Source organism: Eurypyga helias, unplaced genomic scaffold (assembly GCF_000690775.1).
Source record: "Eurypyga helias isolate BGI_N326 unplaced genomic scaffold, ASM69077v1 scaffold10982, whole genome shotgun sequence".
Taxonomy (NCBI): domain Eukaryota; kingdom Metazoa; phylum Chordata; class Aves; order Eurypygiformes; family Eurypygidae; genus Eurypyga; species Eurypyga helias.
The window spans coordinates 52,000-72,571 of record NW_010234114.1 but is presented as its reverse complement, the minus strand read 5'-3'; the positions used below and the strand labels follow the sequence as shown (position 1 = coordinate 72,571).

Here is a 20,572-nt window from a genome sequence, read left to right as displayed (position 1 = left end):
AGAGTAAGGGGTCTCCCCCTAGCCTGCAGAACCATATTGACTTGAAAAACACGGTAAATCTGCAGCAAATCAATGAATCTATTTTACTAACCTAGTAAGGTTTCAGTCAGTGCTTTTGCATTTCAAGCTGCCTGAAAGGTACTTTACGTTCAAGTCTCTGGCCATACCATTTAAAGGAGGCTTTATCAGACTTATTAATCTCAAAAAGGACATCCTAAAAAATGCGGAGAATGGCAAAATCCCCTTACAGTGGGTGCAACAGAGCAAATGTGGATCATGATATAAAGGGCCAATGGGCTCTGGCTGATTACATGACTGTTGTGTGATCTATAAAAACCAGGCAATCAGACATAGTCAGAGCAAGCTTCCCAGCAGGAGTGATAGAAGCCACTCTCCTGTCTTTACATCTTCCTCTAGCAAGCAGCCTTGAGATGCTTCAAGCTTCTGGCACTGGGCAGCAGAGGAGCAGATTTCTATCTCCCCCAGTCTCTTGGAGGCCTCTTTACCAAAATACCAGAAATCTGTATTTTTGCCAAAAACCATGGTTCCTGTAGCATTTACTCAGGAGGTTGCCCTCGAGACACACTATGCTGGCCAGTAGGCGAGTACACTTTCAGAGGAAAACCTGGGATTAATGGTACTGATTGTAAGTGTAAAGAGAGAGGTAGCTCCTGAGGTAGAGGACTCTCCAAGCAGAAGATATTTTTCTCCTTTCTAGCGACCATTGATCTCATCCTTACCCTGTTGTATGTACAGGAAGACACTGTACAAATCCTCTTCTACTTGGAGAAACTGCTCAAACCTCTGGAAGAGCTACCCTGAAAACTTTCTTCATTAAAGTATTAAAGAGAATGTTTTCCTGAGAATATGGGACAATTGATGCCTACAGAAGTTGAGGGTTTAAATGCAATTTTCTTTCAAAATCTAATTAGTTATTTGTCCAAAAGTGAATTGGTTACCTTCATGTGTTTGTGAAATATATTAGGCATCTTCAAGATACATGTCTGCAAGGTGCCTAGGAGTATTAAACTAATATTAGAAATGAAAAGTCAAAAATATAGCATAAAAATTTTACTCTAATTTACTTTCATGTTTTCAGATTTCTGACATTACCCTGTTGCCTGGTTTTGCAATCTATTAAAGAAAGGAAGCCAAATCACCAATTTTGTGTATTTTGTGAAAGAGAACAGAAATGTCACACAGCCTTGGGATATATAATCCTCTTTTTTTGAGTATTTTTAATTATTATTAGAAGAGGAAAAGTTGTTTCATTTGCTTTGTGGGACATTTTTAATGATTTTATTCAGATTTGTAGGTATAAAAATAACATAAGCCACCAAGATGAAGTTTAAAATGAGCTGAAAAAAATATAGTCCAAGGGATGTTTAGGACTTTCAAGCTTGTCAACAAGGCACAATATTGAAGTATGGTGAAACGACCTTTGCAGGGAGGTTTTGTGTAGTCAGAGGCAGAAACAGGAATATGCAAGGAATACCGCTTCAGGTGTGCTTTGTTGAAGTGTTGGTAACCACTACAACTCTCCACCTTTCTTCTCTTTTAGCCACATAATCAATGAGCTGATAGAAACCGAACGGGTTTATGTAGAAGAACTTCAAAGTATAATAGAGGTAAGAAATTCCTTTGTAATGATTTCTGGTGCTTAACCTCTAAGTCCTCACTGGGGGTGCACGACCTTCATGGGCTGAGCACTCACCTCCCACCCAGTGGCTAGAGTACACGCCTCCTGCTAGCAAGACAGCTCAGCCTTGGAGGTGAAAAAATGAGAAGGATGCTTTGAACATCTTTCCTCGGGGCTTGAAGGAAGAGGCACCTTTTCTGATCCCACCCCACAGAACGAATGAAGTTGCATGGTTCTCAAAGTAATGCACAGAGGAATAGTTAATAATGTGCCTTTTAAAAGTATCAGTAGGCTTCAGAAGCAGCACCCTTGATTTCCATGGGGCCAGACACTAAGTTTCTGTGAATGTAGGTTTGAAAAATGATTGAGGAAAAGGCAGGACCTCTCCCCTCTCTTGTTTATTGCCCCATGTCGTGTCTCAACACAGCTAAGAGCAGCCTGGACTGCAAATACAACTCCTGAGCTTTTGAAACTCAAAGGATACCAGCACACTGTGTGTGTGTGTGCAGTGTGAGGTCTCTAGCCTGTGAGAGGATGCAGGCTGAGGAGGGCTCAATCATGTTTATATTTGGGTGGGACTTGAGGGACTGGGTAGGTTTTTTTTTTTACAACTATGTGGTTGCTTCTTTATTGGTTTTGTTCTGTGGGAGCTGACAGCTCTGAAAATTGATATATTACTCTTGACTGTAAAAATCTGCATGCAGAATGTTCTCTCAGAGCTTGTATTAAAGAAACACAATCCAGTTTCTACAAGAAAAAAACAAATAATCAAGCCAAATACCACAGTTCAACAAATAAATCCAAACTAACCGTTTTTCAATGAAGCAGTGTAGCAGAAAGGTATGTGTCTATGAAACTTAGCAGTTTCCATCCCTACATGACCAAAATGGCTTTTGAATCATAGGGACATAATTTCATGTTTGTTGTTAGTCTAGTAATCTGTCCATTTGGGGTTAAACCTGTGTTTGCACAGCTATCAGGGGTAAAAGCTCTGAGGGAAATCAGAAGCATCAGAAATTCATGGAAGCAACAAAGAAACTGGCATAGGAAAAGCCTTTGTATGCTCTGTTGAGAACAAAAAGCACGTAGACTTTGGGGCTTTTCAGTGTCTCAGTACTTCTTCCCTGGTAAAAACAGCCTGGTTTTATTTTGCACTCTTCTCTGCAGGGGTATGCTTCAGAAATGGACAATCCCAATTTAGTGCATCTGATTCCATCTGCACTCCAGAACAAGAAGGAAATCCTTTTTGGGAACCTCCCAGAAATCTATGAATTCCACAACAGGCATGTGGGAACTGGTGGTTGTCCTACGCCCTTGGGTGTTACTGTCATTTCTACTCCCTTTCTGTGCAGTGTCACACTCACACCGACGCAGACAGGAAAAGTCATCCTCCCTTTGCCTCTGTGTGTGTCCTGTAAAACCCATACATGGCAAACACCTCTGAGATAAACTATTTCATCTTTTTTTGTGAAAGATTGTACCCTTTTGTGCATTTACTAGTGATTTCCCATGGCATTATCCACTTTGAATGTCCCTCGTGGTGAGTATTTTACCGCTTCCCTTGGTACACTGGTAGGTGTCAGAGGACTAAATCCTGATGCTCTTCCTCTGGCAAAACTCCACTGTGAGGAAGATTTCTCAGTGTTCAGCTTATTTGTCCTACCACATGTCCTACCTGTAATCATATCAGAAGACATGATGTATTTGATAGCACTTTTCTTAAGTAATTTTATCCTTCATGCAGTCATAAACCTTTCCAGAACTCTTGTCTGCACTGGGGACAAGGTGATCTAGTGCCCCTAACTACAGAATACTGATTATCAACAAGATTAAGTGCTTTTTGATCCCCAATTAAAAACACAAAGCTTAGAACTACTTCTGTAAGTACCTGTCCTGCTTTTCCTGCCTTGATTAAGTAAAACTGGCTGTAGCCAAAGTGAGAATTTAGGAATTCTTTTGGGTAATAATTGCCCATAAGATGTAACGAACAGTGAACAAAATAATTAAATAAATGAATCCAGTGTTTTTTGCAAGCTTACGTATGATGCCAGTGTAGCTGATACATAGTAGGAAAATTCTGTTCCAGTTTAAGTACTATTTTCAAAGAATGTGTCTTCCATTTGGAGAACAACATTCCCCTCCCTTTGCAAGCCTGGTCCTTCTTTCCCCAAAGGCTTAGTGCATTGACTGCCATTGCAGAGGCCTTTGGACTACATCCCATATTTTCATGGCTTGCTGATTAAGCAACTACATCTGACAGAGCTTTGCTGTCTTTTCTAACTGTTGTGAAAAATCCTCGTAACCAAGTGGGAAGCAGGAGTTTGGGCTACATATTGGAAACAAGGCAGAGGAATCAGGTGTATCAGATGCCTGTGAGCAGATGAAAACATGATAATATTGGTGATTCAGACTATCGGCTGTGAACCACCTCCCATTTTTCTAAGATATAGATAATATATTTCATTGTGTGTCAGAATTGTTACCTTCCCCACTGAATCCTCTTCCTACAAAAATGTAAGCTTTAATCTGGATTTACACTGAAGCCAGCCCACAGTGTGAGTGGGATGTTATAGTACTGTTTGCTTTCTGTTCTCCTCCTCAGGATTTTCCTTAAGGAGATAGAAAATTGCATTGAAAACCCTGAGCTTCTTGCCCGATGCTTTTTGAAAAGAGTAAGTAAATCCTTTTGCAGGTTTGTATGAATATCTATGGTTTTATCCTATGATGCTTACAGATTTACTCCTACCCTTTCACTCTGATTGTTTTTGTGAATGAGGAAAACTCTCATAAGCAGTCATTCTCAAATTAAGCCACAGTTAACATATGTGTATTCTGTAGTCTGAACCTCTACCTGGTTTATTGACAGGAATAGATCTGTTACCAGTGTTTTATCAATGAATTCTAAACCCTGGTTAAAAAAACATCAGTGATCCAAATGTTTGCCATGCTTTTCATATCAGATAAGTCTATAGCAGCAGTCTGGTGTATCCCCAGACACCACCCTACTGCAAATAAGCAGAGAACATATCACAGCTGATTGCTCCGAGTGCAGACAGTACCTCTGGTTCCTGCCTTATCTCTCTTTGCACCAGCTCCATAAGCATCCGGGAGGTTGATTCCTTTACTTGTTCACACAATTCAACAGCCAAGTGGGCTTCTTATTCCTGCTCGTATGAAGTGGTGAGGGCTAGCTGTTTGTTTAAAAGTAGAGTGAGCTCAGTTTCTGAGAAAGCCCAAAGCCAACAGGCAGTGGTGGCTTTGGTCAGCTAGATGCATATCTTCTCTTCCTGTGGCTTTCGGTGCCGAAGTTCTGCAATTCTCTCCTCTGAGAGCTGCCAGTCATGGCACTTCCCCCAACCCTTGCCCCCCAGCTAACACTGTTAGTTGTTTCCTGTAACATAACAAAAGGTGCTTGTTTATACAGCTCTTGTTCAGAGGCTCTACTAATAAGACAAAACCTGGTTTGGTGGGTTACTACCATTTTCATAGTCTTACAAAACAACTCGAATGAGACTCTAGTTTTTGCATAAGAAATGGGAAAATCTGTCCTCTTCTTTGTAGTCAAAGGTACCTCCTGCTTTCACTGTACGTTACAGTTAGCATTTGCTGCTTTTCCAGGGTACATGTTGAATCTTCTTGTGTTCAACAAGGTGCTGTATGAAATGCAGATTTGGATGACACACAGCATACCCCAGCTGTCAGAGGTGTTGAGCACTGCCACATCCCTAAGCTTTCAGTGGGAATTATGAACACAGGCTACTTCCAAAGGGTATACCCCCAGTTTACAAACAGGTCAGGCTAAAAAGCATCATACAAGTGTAAAGGTGATTATAAATCCACTGAATTATTTTCTGTTTAACAGCCAGCTTCCAGAGCTTGAGTAAATGACACTACTGAGGAAGATGTTGTTATCCTAAGATTCAGATGCTGAGCAGGAAAATATTGTGGTGAAATCATTATGCAAAGTAGGATAAACAGTCTTTGAAGAATGCAGACCTTTGAAATCCAAGAAGCATAAAATAGTCTATATGTTGCAAATATCCCTGTATTTGGAGCTAAACAAAAATTCTTGATACAGAATTGATCCTGTAATTCTGCAGAAAGTTCAAATTCCTTGTTTTAATATTATAGCTCACATTTCTCTCTGTAAAAACATCTGTTGATCCCAAGTCTCCTTACCAGTATGAAATCAGCAGCACTAAAGCTATGATTCGGGTGTGAAGTGGAAGAAAATCAGTCCCTCTGTCACCTTTGCTTATCAGTTTCTGCGGCCTAGTCAAACAACACTAAATCTGTTGACTAAGAGGTTAAATCATGCATTTGCTTTCCTCCTGTTTCAAATTTCGCGCTAAGAAAGCACAAGCCTCTCTCCAGAGATGTCTCTGCTCACACAGTAGCACCTTTGATTCAAGAACCTGCCCTTATGTTCTGTTTTTAGAAGAAGCCACATGAAGTCCAGAAACGTGTTGTTTCTGTTGGACTGCCTTTAGGAGGCACAAACAAAAGCCTGGTTGTGTGTTTGTGTTCTCTACTCTTTGGCAGCTTTTTACGTCTTCCTGCTGAGCCGAGGCTTCTGGCTTGCCCCGTGAGTTATGACCGTGCTTGCTTTGGCACGGGAGAAACTGAAACGGCTCCTGGTCAAGGTGATGCTGAGTTCTGGGAGGAAACTGGCATTGTCACAAATTCACTTCTCCATTTCTCCTTCTTTTTATGGCTATAACTGCCCTGCCACAACACCCTGGTGGGCCTGTGACTAGAAACAGACTGAGTTTTAGATTCATACTTGAAGACTATTACCCTGCCTGGCCACACTAGGACTTTTCAGCCCTGATTCCAAAGCTGCTTGTAAACGTCCTCAGAGCTGTAGTGGGACACCCTGGTGCCCAAGTCCCTCTATCCCCTGCCAGGAATTCCTTTGCCATGGCTCCATATGCTCTCCCCCCTCAACCGGTGCCGCTTGGTCAGCTCTCATCGTGGATGTGAATCCTTTTTCTCAGGTGATGGCAGAAGCAGTCTGTGGAGTCCCAGCCTATTTCTCCTCTCTGGCTTTTCTCCTCCAACACAGTAGCAGAATCAGGTGGAAGATGAGCCAGAAACGCCCCTCTTGTCCTTCCCACTGCCTGGCCTCATTAGGGCATGATCTCCACATGAACTAAATTACAATTAAGCCAGCTGAAGTTTGCCCACATGGCAGCAATTATACCATCATCACTGAGATGCTTGACCTTGCTTAAAGGCCTGTGTGGTGGGGACTGCACATATGCTCAAAGAGGGAATGTGTGCTGAATGCCTTGCAGGAGGGGTCTTCTGGTGCTTTATCAGTACCAAGTGGGACTGATCTGCTAAACATGATGCTGGGAAGAAGGAAAACTTACCAAACCAAGGGGAATGCCCAGGAAAAAACAAAAGGTGTGTCAGACTGCTTACCAATGTGTGCTAGGTGAGGTGCCTGGCAAGAGTGACTCACTGTGGGTAACCACTGTTTACTTAGTCATATTACTAACCTTGGAAAAAGAGAATAATTTAATAAGTGCCAGCAGCTGGGGCATTTGGTCATTCAGGGAGAAAGAAGCATTTAGAAAAGGAAGCTATCTGTGAAAGGACTGTAGAGGCTGACCAGAAACCTGTAAATTCAATTCAAAGGGCTAAATTCTAACCCGAAACAGAACTTATTCATAAATCAGCAGTCAACAAGGGTGAGTGGACTGTGCACAGATGCTGTAGAGACACACTCTGTATGAAAGCTCACGAAGATCTCAGGCCACAAATCATCTTGGGAAGGAGAAGCATTGCAGGAGAGAGGAGCACGGTGTGAAAGTGCCAGCAAGAAGTCAGAACCTCTGGATACGAAACCAGAGATGTGCAGAACATTAAAGACTGGGAGCTGAGTAATTAGGTGATTAACTATTTCTAGTGTAATCCTACTAATTTCATCAGGAATTTCCTATTCCTTGCACTATTACAAAACCTAAAGCTGTTTTTAAAGATGTAAGTATCTGCCTGAGCAGGTGTTGCTGATTTAGGCAGCAGTAGATTGCATGGGCATAGGGTAGTTCCACTATGGCAAATTGTTGATTATTGCACATTATTGATATTTCTTTAATTTTAAAGTGGTACTTCTCTCTTAACCTGGATAGTGCCCTTGACTGTCGCTGTCAGAGTTCTTGCCTGGCCCAAATAGGTTTCTGTGGGCCAGGAGCAAATTGTAATGCTCGATTACACTTTATTACTTTCAGTTTTGTGGGTTTTACCCCCTGCTAACTCCCCTCCAAGGCAACATGTACAAACAGTTCTATTTGTGTGAAGAAAACACTGCGCTTATTTTGAAATGGCACCATTAATGCCCTATTGAGGTGCAACAGGGCTTTTTGCATTGCATAATCCTTAAGGCAGTAGGCTGTTGGACCACATAGCTCTGATTTCACATCTGATTCATCAGGGTGATGCCAGTATAGGTCTGTAGGGGAAGACAGCAGTGATACTGATTTCTACTAGTCACTCTATCCAAAAGGAAATGACTTCCCGGCACCAAGAGCATATAGTGAGCTGAAGGCACAGAGGCAGGAGCCAGGAATACCTGAGCTTGATTTTTGGTGTTGTCTTTGATTCACTGAGGTCATGTCTACCAGGACAGGTGCAGGCAAAGTTGAGCAACTCTGAGGCAGTCAGCCACAGCGAGCCCTGCGCAGGAATAGTGTATGACACTGCTCCATGGGCATGTGGCTGCAGGGTTTCTGTGCCAACCAGACACGTAGTCAGTAAGCCAAGAGTCTGGCAGAGAGACCCCAGTTTGTCTACAGCCACCCTTACAGTCTAAGGAGCTTGAGACATACCTCTCTGGGCTTTTATAGAGGCTGCCTTTCTTTGCACTGAAGATTTTCCCTGTGGCCTTCAGTGAGAGCACCTGGAGTGTGGTCAAAGGTAAATAGAGGCCAAGGGAATCCACCCACTCCTAATTTGGATAGGACAGAGTACTTCCCCCTGCCTGGCCTGCCACACCAAGAAGACAAACTTGCTACTTTTTAATTTATCCTTGCACTGTTGAGGGTTAACGCTATTTTTGAAGTGTGTTAAACACGTGAACCTCAGCTAAGTGGTGAGCATTGTTAGCAATTACTAGTCTATGCTTGTATTGTTAACAAAATTTATAATTCTAATGGGGTTTTTTGTGTTTTCAAATAATCTATTTCTCTCTCCAGAAGATAACAGTTTTGCAATTAGATTATGTGGCTTCCAGTCTGCAGTCGCCTGGTTTTGTGTGAAAAGTGAAAGAAAAATAATTCTCACTTTCAAGTGTATTTAGCTTTACAGGAGTGAAAATGGTGGCTTCCATTTAGTTTTTACATACAGAATTATCCCTGGGTACTAGTTACTTCATGTGTTAGGTAGGAAGGTAAGAAAAAGTGTGACTCAAGGCAGGTGCTCTGTGGATTCTTTTTTCTTGCCTTACTTAAACTCTCCTTTTCTTGCAGAAAGAGGACCTCCAAATATATGAAAAATACTGTCAGAACAAGCCGAGGTCTGAAGCTCTCTGGAGACAGTGCGGAGACAGCATCTTTTTTCAGGTGGAATTTCACTGCAGACTAGCAGTGCAAGACAACCCAAGCTTGTTTTCTTTCTGTCTCTCTTCTTTCTTTAGAAAACTTAGAGCAATATTCAGACTTCTCTGCACGCTGCCTATACTGATGGCAGGTGCTCAGTACGCGTTAAGGTGCTCTCTAGAGGAGGCTAGGTAGGTAGAGTAGTGGGTAGGTTTCCTGGAATGGAGTGTGACTCTTCAGGCTATGCCCAAACTGAAGAAGTACTGGCTTCTTTGCCAACCCCAGAGGATTGCAGTCTCAGGAGGAGGGCATGCCACATTTCGACACGAAGCTGAACCTAAACATTAGCTCTTGTTTAGTTATATTTTTACTGTGGCATAAGTAACCTGGAAACTTCTCTGCAGATGGAACAAATTTCTCCCTCTGTTAATTCACAGACATATAATCTCCCCTTTTCCAACTGATAATGATCTTCTTGTCTTGCCTGTGTTTCAAGAAAGAACTGTACTTTTTTTCCCTGTTGTCTCTTACAGGAGTGTCAGCGTAAACTGGATCATAAACTCTCCCTAGATGCTTATCTCTTAAAGCCAGTCCAGAGAATCACCAAGTACCAGTTGCTGTTAAAGGCAAGTTCCCCGTAACACTGCAAAGAATTCCAATGCACAGCTTGTTTTACTCACAGAATTGCCTATCAGCATTATTTTCTGAAGGACTACCTGGAAATAAATCCTCTCTCACTTCTTCAGCAAATACTTTGTAATGCTAAGTTGTAAAATGGTAGCAAAGAGCCAAAGAAAGGACTTCTGTTTCAGAATAAATACTGCTGTTATTTAGCAGTGCTTATATACTAAGCAATAGCAGTATTATATTATTATGTATACACTGCTATATACATAAATTAAGCTATTTTGTGTAGTAAGTATTTTATTGTCCTATTTATTGTTTTATTTATCTTTAAACAGAAATTCAATTTGGCTTTATTTGATCAGTATGTGGTCCTACAGTTTGAAAACAGGAACTGATGCTTTAAACGTTGTCTCTGACATTTGTCCCTGTTTAACAAAACCCTTTCAGCTCTCTGAACCTGATGTTTTCCCATGGCTGTGACTCAGACCTTTCAGGAGCACTCCCTGTTGGTGCTTCAGTTTTAAAGACCCAGCTAGGAACAAATTGTAACTTTCCCCTGCGATGATGAATATGTGAATGTACCTTTTGATTTGGTTGGAACTGGTGGTCCATACTTGAAATTCTGGTCTGAACTGGGCAAAAATAAATAGATGCTCTGAAACCAATGACGTTTTTGGAGATGGTGGCTTATGTTTCTGTCTTCCTCTCCTCAGTTCTTAAAAATAATAATTACTTTCTGTGAAGGACATGAAGGTGAATTACATGCTGTTCTGAAGCCTCTGGACTTAGTGTAGTGTTGTGTACTGTCATGAAATTTAGTGTGAAAGTTGCAATGAAGATTTTAGGCTGCAATTTTATTTGCTAATAGCTACCATGGCACAGGTCAGATTGTACTGGTCTAAGCCATGTGAAGATCTGTCTGGTTATTTACTTGTGCCCTATTTCTGTGACCTGTTTGTTGACTTTACACAAAACATAGAATCCAAATATTGAACAGGGATATGAACATATTAACAAGGATGCAACTTCATTGGATCCAGTAGACTTATATCAATGTAATCCTAAAGTAAACTTGGCTCTGTTTCTTGAAACTATTCTGTGACAAGGGAGAAAATGTCAAGGTGTTCAGAAGAGCAAGAGTAAACAAGGTTCTACTTTTAATTTGAAATATGACTGTAAATAAAACCAAGATTAGATCAAAGAATAAAATTCTTAGGCAAAACAGGTTGCAGTCATTGGGGTTGAAGCTGGTCAGACCAGTTTTGTACTTAGCAACACATTGGCACATTTACTTTGTCAGGGACTATGAGGTCTGTGAAGATGGTGCGCTTTTCCCTGGGCAGCAGGAGCATTTGAAAGTGTAGAAAAATTGGTAGCAAACAAGTGCCCAAGAAGCTATGTGCCTTGAATGGTGAGCAGAGTAGTTTTAAATTCTGGGTCACAATTATTGCAACCCTCTGGTTTCAATCAGTTTAGCTAATATAAAGCAGCGTGCCCACTACACAGAGAGCAGGGATCCATCCTCATCCTACAAATTGCACAACAAGTACTATAGGAATGCATCCTATTTACCTTCTAAGTCCTGGTCACCCAAAAACTTGAGGAGGGACTGCTGCTGCTTGGAGGTCGCGAGAATTATCTTTTTGCAGCCCTGTTTTACAGGAACACAAGTACCTCAGCTTTTGGATTAAATGATTTTCAAAATGTGGTTGAAAATTATATGCCTGAATGAAAACCATGTCAATGGCCACCCCTGCTGAAGGGGTCTGATTCTTACTATAATAAAGATTACCTAAGTTAGTAATTAATTCCTAGGTGTATTTCTGGAGCATAGTTTCTGATGACATTGTAGTCAGCGTAAGGAAACAAACTGAGCTCCCTGTACAGTTCCTAGTGAGATGCTGCTATTACAAGAATTTGTTTCTTCACAGCTTGCATTTCTGAAGTGAAAATTGCATCCAGCCAAACACTTCCTTTGCTCCACTGTAGATATATGGGGCAGGGACAAGTCAATAATGATGAATAAAATGATTATTCAGTTATAAAATTCTGTCGCTGGAATAATTGTCTGATTAACAACCAATAAACTTATTCTTTCGGTTGATTTATGGGTGCAGATTCCAAGCATCAAAACCACAGGTCACTATACGTGACAGTAATCAGTTATCTTACTTTTCTGTTTAATGGTAGGAATCCTGATTGTCTTTGGTTTCAAATTCTATGGTATAGTCTTGGGATCTTCCAGCTGCATTGAGATTCATGTCTTCTCAAGACTCTACTAACCATATGTGGGTTTGTATTGGCTAACCTTTCCTTCTCTAGATGCTTTTAGCAAAGACAGATTCTGATCTCAGGTGAATACTCACTGGCAGCAACTGCTTTCTGTACAATGCAGTGGGGAAAAAAAACAATTTGTGCATCTGAATCAGATCCAGGGCTCCTTTATAGGCAGAAGAGCAAGAGGTGAGGCAGTTGATTTAATTTAAAATTAAGATTTTAGTGTCTTTCAGGATTTGCATAGGTTATAACTGTTGCTTACAGGAAGAGAATTAAGTCCTGAGCTGTAACTAACACTTTTCGAGCTAAAGACAAATATAGAAATAAGAAAGGTCATCCTTGCAAGGAGCTGTACTGGGCTATGTAAGTAGTTGTCCCTAAATATTTGGCACTTTGAATAGGAATTCTGTATGTGAAGTTATTACAGAAATTGAGCCCTGAAAAGGTTTTTGTTTGTTTCTTTGCTTTAGGCATATGCAAAAATCTTTGTCTCTTGTTCTTTGTGCAAGGTGTGGAAGATGGAATAACTTCCCCTGTTTCAAGCAGAATATAACGTTTAATAGATTTTTGCTAGAGGTCAGCATTGTTCTTCAGAAATACCATCTCTCAAAAAAAGTTTTCAAATTTACAAATGTAGATCTATAAATGATAGTGCAGAGGTAGAGGAGATAGGGAAGATTTATAGTAAGCTGTCCTATTCTCCTCCCTGCTCCTCCTGCCCCACCCCCAAAAAAACCCAGAAGTGTAATTTAATTTAAGGCAGACACTTGTGAGATGACTTGACCGTAAGTCTACAAGCATCTCCACAGGAAGTGACTTCTGCCCAGACAGAATTTCTGTCTCTGACAAGAGCGTGCTAGGAACTGATGAGAGGAACGTCAAACCTGCCCAACTCAGACTAGACATTAATTCCTGTTTTTAACAGTGGTAATAAATAGATTGTGGAGCAAATTGTAAAGGGAAATGGTGAATTCCCTAACATCTGAAATCATTATATTGAGTTACTTTTCTAGCAGATGTGGATTTAAAAAACCTGGGTGTAATTCTGTGACATGCAAAAGTTCATTGTAAATATGTCAGAATGGCCCTGTCTCAAGTGAACTCATAAAACTTGAAAATATCCAAAAGGTCAAAATGTATGTCCTCAATGGCAATCCTGGTGAATATCTTGCTTGGATTTTGTGTAGGGTTTTTTGGCTTGTTTGATTCGATTTTCTTTGTTTTTCTTTCCCCGCTCTCGCCCCCGCCCTGTAGTTCTGCTACTTTGTCTATGCAGTGTGAATTTCGGGGAGGATTATCTTATGGTGGCTTCTGGTATAACAACTTTTCAGGGAGTTTTCATATCCTTTTTTTTGTTTTAAAATCAGGAAATGCTGAAGTGTAGCAAGAACTCGGAGGGCACCGCTGAATTGGAAGAAGCCCTGGCCACGATGCTTGATATCATCAAATCGGTCAATGACTCCATGCACCAGATAGCAATCACAGGCTACGAGGTACTATTTGCTGTTGCTGTTACTCTGGCCTTGACCCATCCAGTGATCCTGTCATCACTGATCATGCTGTGCCCGTGGCTGGTACGCTTGCAGGAGCCTGTGCCACGTCTTTGAAGGATGCCACTGAGTGGCATGTTGTGGTGACCAGAAAGACATGTCAACATGCCTCTCCTCTGGAGGTGGGGGTGTGAATGTGGGGAAGAAGTGGGACAAATGTGGCGGTCCTGTGTAATCACACCCAGAACTCATTTGTCTGTGAGAGGTAGCAAGTGTGGCACACAACTTCTTCAGAAATTTGCTGAAACTCTCTGACTGCTGGGCAACTCATCTGTGAATCTTTCACACTTAGGAAGGAAAATTTGGCTTCTGTTTAAAGTGGGTAATAGAATCCATCCCAGTGACTAATGAACTCATCGTTGAAGTGTGAAATACCAACCACAGAACAAACCAAAGGCCACAAATGCCTCTATCTCTCGTCTGAAGCTCCATTGAAGTCATGTGACTTTCAAGAACTAGTCTTGTCTACATAAAATGAGGCCTCAAGTGGGAAGTGGGAGTGATTGACGCATAAAGGAAAAACACCTGGTGAACAGAGGCCTGGGGGTGGTGGGGTTGACCATTTTGAAATAGTTACAGGGTTAAACATCAAGGAAAAAACCATACTGAGCAGCTAGTTTCAAGGAATTGTTAGATCAGAGTAGCAGGGTTTGGTCTCGACGCCAGTATTCTGTGCAGAATGTGACTTCCCGCGAAAGTGCTGGGGTCTATACTGACTCTGTCTGGATGGGAAGAGTTATTCCGTGATTTGCAGGATGGAGTGGCTTCAGGAGTTTTAATTTCTGTAGTTCTCTCCTCTGTGCATCTGGTAGCTGAGGAAATCATGCCCTCTGTCAGCATTATTTTATAACAGAATTTAACTGCCTGCTCGGCTGTATGTCCCAGTCCCACTGCTGTACACAGCTGGAGATGCTCCTGTGGATGGTGCGTTAGATTTGAAAGGACAACGCGAGTTCTTATCCGGCAGTAGCCGTAAGGGTTGGATGCGAAGCAGTGGGCACCCTGTTACATGAGTAAACACGCGGACTATCTCTCATGCCTGTGGATCAGAGAAACACCACAGGTCCTAAGCACAACTTAGCTCTCCCAAGCCCGACAAACGCAGGTAAACCATACCCGTCACCCCAGCCTTCTGCACAGCTACGAGCTGCACCAGCGGTGCCTTGCGCTGTATGTCTTTGCACTGAGATTTGCGTTTCAGTTAATAATACAGCATGAAGATTTCCGGCTTAGTTTAGATTATCAGTATCTTTTTGGTATGATTTCCATGTAATTTTCAGTTTTATAATTTTCTCAATGTAGGAGAAGCCTACTATGCTCAGATTTGTTGGCTGAGCAGAACTAGTTCATTAACTTTTTAATTTCTCCAACATACAAGGTCAAATCCAGCATCAGACTTTCTGGCATTGAAAGTTCTCAGAGACTTCTTTACTAATATCCCTTCTGATGGAGCAGAAATGCTCTATGATTTTGAGTCTTTACTGAAGAAATCTTAATTTTGATAACACAAAAGAAAACATTGGTTTTAAAATGAGATATTTTATACTGATGCGATTGGATGAGGAAAGTGTTATCAGCTAAACATTTTGTTTAAATGTAGAGAGATAAGCCAACAGCTAAAAGTGGCTCACTGCAGATGAGGATTTGCCCAAATGTATTTAAACCCTTGAGACCTCTAAAGCTGAATGGTAAAATAATTTTAATTCGGTATGTTTTATTACTATTTCTTTGTACCTGAGAACAAAACCAAACCTGGTTCACCTTAGGAGTCAGTTTTCCTACTCTTGGGAAGCTGTTTGGCTTTATTTAAAGCCAGTGGCAAAGTTTGTGTTCACTTTTCTGTCATAGAAGACGAGCTTTCTTTTCGAGCACTTTTGTGTAATTTTTTTCCTGGACCGGGATAAATGAACATCTAGTCACATCTCTGCTGCTTCCAGGTTTCTCCAGACTTTCTTTTATGGGCTTTCTAGGGACAGGTGTCTTTGTCCCGGTGCCACTGTCCCCAGCACTTAGGGTGGTTGGGCTTGATGTGACTTTTTGAATCATGGTTTGCAGTGACAGCCTGCTGGCTCCTCCTGGGCTTTCCTGCAACTGCTGCACAAAGTGGTACCTGGAATGTTGTTGTCTTGTTCAACATTTCTCTTTTGAAACAACCAAGTCTTCATTTGTACTTGCAGGAAACATACAACTTTTCCTGTGTGATGGGTTTTTTTGTTGTTTGTTTGAGTCCATTTGGTTTTGGAGTGACTCTTTTACAGCCTTCTAAGTGTCAGGAGAAAAGCTTCTCGAAACCATTCTGGTTATGGCTAATTCCGATTGTCTGAGATTCATTTTAGAAAGGCTCTTTAAAGCCTGGATATTGTTATTGCAGGCTTGGACCAGTCAGCATGGGTATTGGAAGCTCATGGATACAGCTTACATTTTATTTCCCCAGTTTCAACTGGTAGCTTTCCCCCTGTGTTTCCGAGTTTAAATGTATGTAGTTACAGCAGATTTACAAAAAATTGTTATTAAACTGTTCTGTAAGGCATGGGGTTACTTTTCCACAAGGACAGTAACATATTTTCCTGAGCAGAGGGAATCTATCCAGATTCCTATCCATGTAAATGTTGAGGTCATCCTTTTGCCTATTCCTTACTTTCAAATCTGAGTAGTTTTGTACTCAGGAATTCAACAGAGCATTCCTGTTCCTTTTCAGCTTCTGCTTTTGAATTTTCCAGCCTTCCATGAAATGCCAGATAGCAGGTCCAAGGACTAGATCTTTGCTGCCGCTCTGTTAGCTGAAAGACAGGACAAGGTGCAGCATGGCTGCTGCGTAGCCTGATGCTGACAGCATTCCTGTGATGGTTTGTTATGTGATTATTAAATGGGGTGAAAGTGTGAAGGAGGATGAACCCAGTCATTTCTTCTTCCCGGTCCACCTGTCCCAGGTACTCAGCTGTGATGCCAAATAAACACCTCCCATAGCTCATGAAACCGCACCCCGTCTTGTGGAGTCTTTCCCACACAGGCATGACAGAAATACTTGCCTAGAACAGCTTCCAGAGAAGGGTATTATGCCAGCAGAAAAGCAGGTTTTGTGGCAGCTGATAAGTGCTCCTAATTGCATAGGCTATTCTGCTGCTTGGACCTGTGCACATGCAGGCTTGAGGACCTGAACTCTTGTCTAAGAAATTGCTAACATGTAAGTTTGGGGTTTTTAAAAATATTTTTATTTTTAGGCAAAGCCACAAAAGAAAAAATAGTTTTTTTGCATCATTGCATAATTTGCAGATGGTGAGCCCAGAAACTATTGACAAAGATTGGAAAGGCTATGGGAGGGAGTTACGCACCTCCATACCTCTACGCACCAATCGGTGTCTTCAGACAGCTAACTGTCTTTCAGGGTTTTGCCCGGGGGTAGAAGCAGCTCATAGCCGAGCAGAAACTGAACCTAGATCTTGCAGAGCCAAGGCCTTTGCTTGGGTATCTGGGCTGTACTGGGCCTTCATACTGCCTTGGAGTCAGGAGTCTTGTCAGAGGATGCCTCCTCCGAGGTCAACAGAGGGGACGGCCTGTGTGTCATACTGAAAGAAATCCTGAGACAGACCTTAGACACTAACAGAAGGGGGAGACAAACTGGGAATTATGGGCATGGAAAAGAGTGGGTTGATGGTTATATGAAGAAAACACACAGGTTTAGCAAGGAGGCACGTGGAGATTCCAGCTGTAACATGTCCAGTCTCCAACACAAGGGATGCACAGGCACACGCCTCTGCCTGGGAGCTTAACCACCACTACTGGAAAGAACTGTGCCTGGGATTAGCCTAGTTTGAACATGATGTAGGCTCTCTCCTTTCCTGTTTCGCTAGGGGGATGTCAGTGAGCTTGGCAAGCTGTTGATGCAAGGCTCCTTCAACGTGTGGACTGACCACAAGAAGGGGCACAACAAGGTGAAGGACTTGGCTAGATTCAAACCCATGCAGAGACACCTCTTCCTCTATACAAAGATGCTGCTTTTCTGCAAGAAACGGGAGGAGAACACAGATGGCCATGAGAAGTCGGCTTCATACAGCTTTAAAAATTCGTTAAAGGTAATAAATGTGGAAATGGTGTGGGAGAGAAATGTCTGGTGTTCTCACAACACGGGGATGAGTTCAGCTCGATTGCGAGTTTTACTTTTGACATCAGTCGAGCAGATATATTCTGTGACATTATCTACAGATGAATCATAATGAAGTAGAAGGGCCTTTTATCTGCAAGAGTGACATTTCCAGGTATGAGGCAGGACATTTTCTGCTAAGATGAGTTTCTCAGCTGGCCATATTTTCCCTTTAAGCACACTGGTGTGACACTCATGACTTCAGACAATTAACATGGGTCATTAGGTGTAATACTGCAAACTTATGACAGGGTAACCAGACAGGAGTTTAACAGGACCTGGTTCAAGGGGTGAACCAATTCATATAAGTGTTTGAAGTTTCTTTCTGTGGAGATCGCAGGAATGATGACATAAAGCTGTTTAAATCTTCAAATCAAGGGTGATGAACAGGGTGTAATACAGGAAGAAGATGGGAAGCTGGTAAGCATAGTAGCAGCTGGACTTCAAAAATCACAGTTAAGAATCTATCATTTGAGAAATCTATAATTATTTTCTTCAGTTTCTTGTTCGTCTTTCCTAGATAGGCCCTTAGCTCTTTGCCCGCCTCTTTTTTTTTAACTTTCTTGAAACTATATGTTTTGTGTGTGTGTTGTCTAGATTTGCAGATGAGTTGTTAAACTTCACAAAGCCCTGTTCCATCCTTCTTACTGTCTCGCATCGACGGGTCAGCGATGGCAAGTTGAAAATACCAATTTCCTGAAACTGACAATGTAGATAGGTGGACAAGAGCCAGGGTAGGGTTGAAAACTGATCCACAGTTCAAGCAAAAAAATGCAAAAGGGATAAACTCACAATCAGACATTATCGTGTGGTACTTTTGAGCACTTAATGTGTTTTTTAAAAATTTCCCTATAACAATCAGAAAGATAAATGATAAATTAGATGTTGAGGAATAACATGTTCTGAATTTCAGTTTTAATGACTCCCCGAGGTGCAGAAGTGAATGCAGCCTTTTAAAAGCGCTTCTCAGAGGATAAAGATTTGAAACACTATTGACATTTTCCAGATTCCAGCTGCTTCTTTTCTGTTTTGAAACAGATGAGCACTGTGGGCATTACAGAGAATGTAAAAGGGGATAACAAGAAGTTTGAGATCTGGTATAATGGCAGAGAAGAGGTCTACATCATCCAGGTAACAACAAGCCTGCTTTTTCCAGGCCCTATGCTTCCTTTCCATTGAATTGCTTTAAAGAAAGTTGTCAGTTTTGTGACTTTCACTGTCCTGTACACTCAAGAAACAATAGCCATTGGAAGCTTCGTTGTTGTGGTGGCACTGAAATTACCAATTTATCATTGTGAAAACGGTCATGATTTTGGGTAAAAGAGGAAACAAAGTAGTGGAAAATTAGTTGGAACACTGGACAGGAAAGCAAGGAGTTATGGTAACTTTTCCATCTTGAAGAGCTCCATCTGCTTTGTTCAAAGCTGGCCACAACATTCAGTTCCTTGGGAAAATGGAGAGCAACCAAGGCAGCCAAGTGATTGGCAGTGTGCTTTAACCAGATCTGCTTTGCCTTTTCCTCTTGTGTTCTCAGGCATCTTCTGTTGAGCTGAAAAACACCTGGATTTCAGAGATTCGCAAAGTCCTGACAGGACAACTGGAAGCATGTAGAGGTAGGACAAAGAGCCTGATATGGTGCTGTTGCCTTCCTTCTGTAGCTGTGTGTGACAACACAGAGCTGGGATGAGTTACAGTGCCGCCCAGTACCGCCAGTGAAATCACTAAGCGCAGATCTATGTGAGGATCAGTTGGGTGGTTGAAGCATTGCTGGGATTTAAACCCAAAGACAGTTTCTTAGAGCTTTAGAAAAGGCATGAATAATAAGTTCCATTCCCAGTTAGTCTGAGGATCATGGTTTTCCTCTGTTCTCCTGCTCAAGCTGCAACCCTAGAAACATCCATTTACATCAGCTTTGAGGAGATGGGGTCCCAATCTTCACTCTGTGCCTCCTCACAAGACCTGACACAAAAGATCTCCTTCCACATACGTGACCAGACACAGCAACTGTTCCTCTCCATCCTATTGTTTGCTTTGCTTTGCGGGGCTTTTGGGAGTTTTTATTTAACATGTAGTCTTTTGTCTTTTGTTTTAAATGTCAGTTATCCCATCTTTTTATCTTAGTGACCTCCCTGTAAAACATGAAGAATGACATTTCCCTCTCGCTGATGTGCCACTGTGAAGGTGATTTGTGACATGTTCAACCCATGAATGAATGAAATTTCATCAGTACCTAAAATAATGACACCCTTTTTAATGCAATATATTGAACCCAAGGCAGACAAAATTCAGTTAGGTTATTCCAGGCAGTAAAAGCACACAGTGAGGAAAGCTGAGATACTATTCTACTTATGAAGAAGAATGTACAGAGCCCTAAAAGCCATTTGTCAGGCTCTTAGGACAAAAAACATATCTGTGTCCAATACAGATTTTTCCTGGGCCCTGGTGTTTTTTCTCACCTTGACCTGTCACTTTCCGCTTCTCTCATACACAGACCTCTCTTTAAAGCAATGCTAGCAAAGCCTCTCCACCCACAGCCTGCAGATCCTAAGCAGACTTTGTCCTAGGTGGAAGCCTGTGCCTGTGCTTTACCTTTAGACATCACCTTTATTTTAATTGTCTGTTTCACAAAACCAGTGAGATCTTACAGCCTCCTTAAGTGGAGGGAAACAACTATGCACATTTGCCTCAGAAATTTAATCCAACTCATAATGATGTATCTATTTGCAATGCTTACTGCTCAGGTCTTTTGTTATTATTCTTGTCTTCATCCCTTCTTTTTATTCTGAATTCCACTGTG

The 20,572-nt window shown here is 41.6% G+C and overlaps 1 protein-coding gene across 1 annotated transcript in view; it reads left to right on the top strand.

Moving 5' to 3' along the window:
• Positions 1-1,561: 1,561 nt before the first annotated feature.
• The window catches only part of LOC104517330 (guanine nucleotide exchange factor DBS-like), a gene marked incomplete at its 5' end in the record, with an annotated part of 40,995 nt that continues 21,984 nt past the window's right edge, over positions 1,562-20,572 (top strand). Inside the window, 9 exons of the mRNA XM_010161947.1 lie at positions 1,562-1,628; positions 2,807-2,922; positions 4,242-4,311; positions 9,112-9,204; positions 9,714-9,806; positions 13,452-13,577; positions 17,486-17,707; positions 18,814-18,906; positions 19,310-19,388. Of these exons, the coding sequence (XP_010160249.1) occupies positions 1,562-1,628; positions 2,807-2,922; positions 4,242-4,311; positions 9,112-9,204; positions 9,714-9,806; positions 13,452-13,577; positions 17,486-17,707; positions 18,814-18,906; positions 19,310-19,388 (959 nt within the window). The remainder of the gene's footprint in view (positions 1,629-2,806; positions 2,923-4,241; positions 4,312-9,111; positions 9,205-9,713; positions 9,807-13,451; positions 13,578-17,485; positions 17,708-18,813; positions 18,907-19,309; positions 19,389-20,572) is intronic.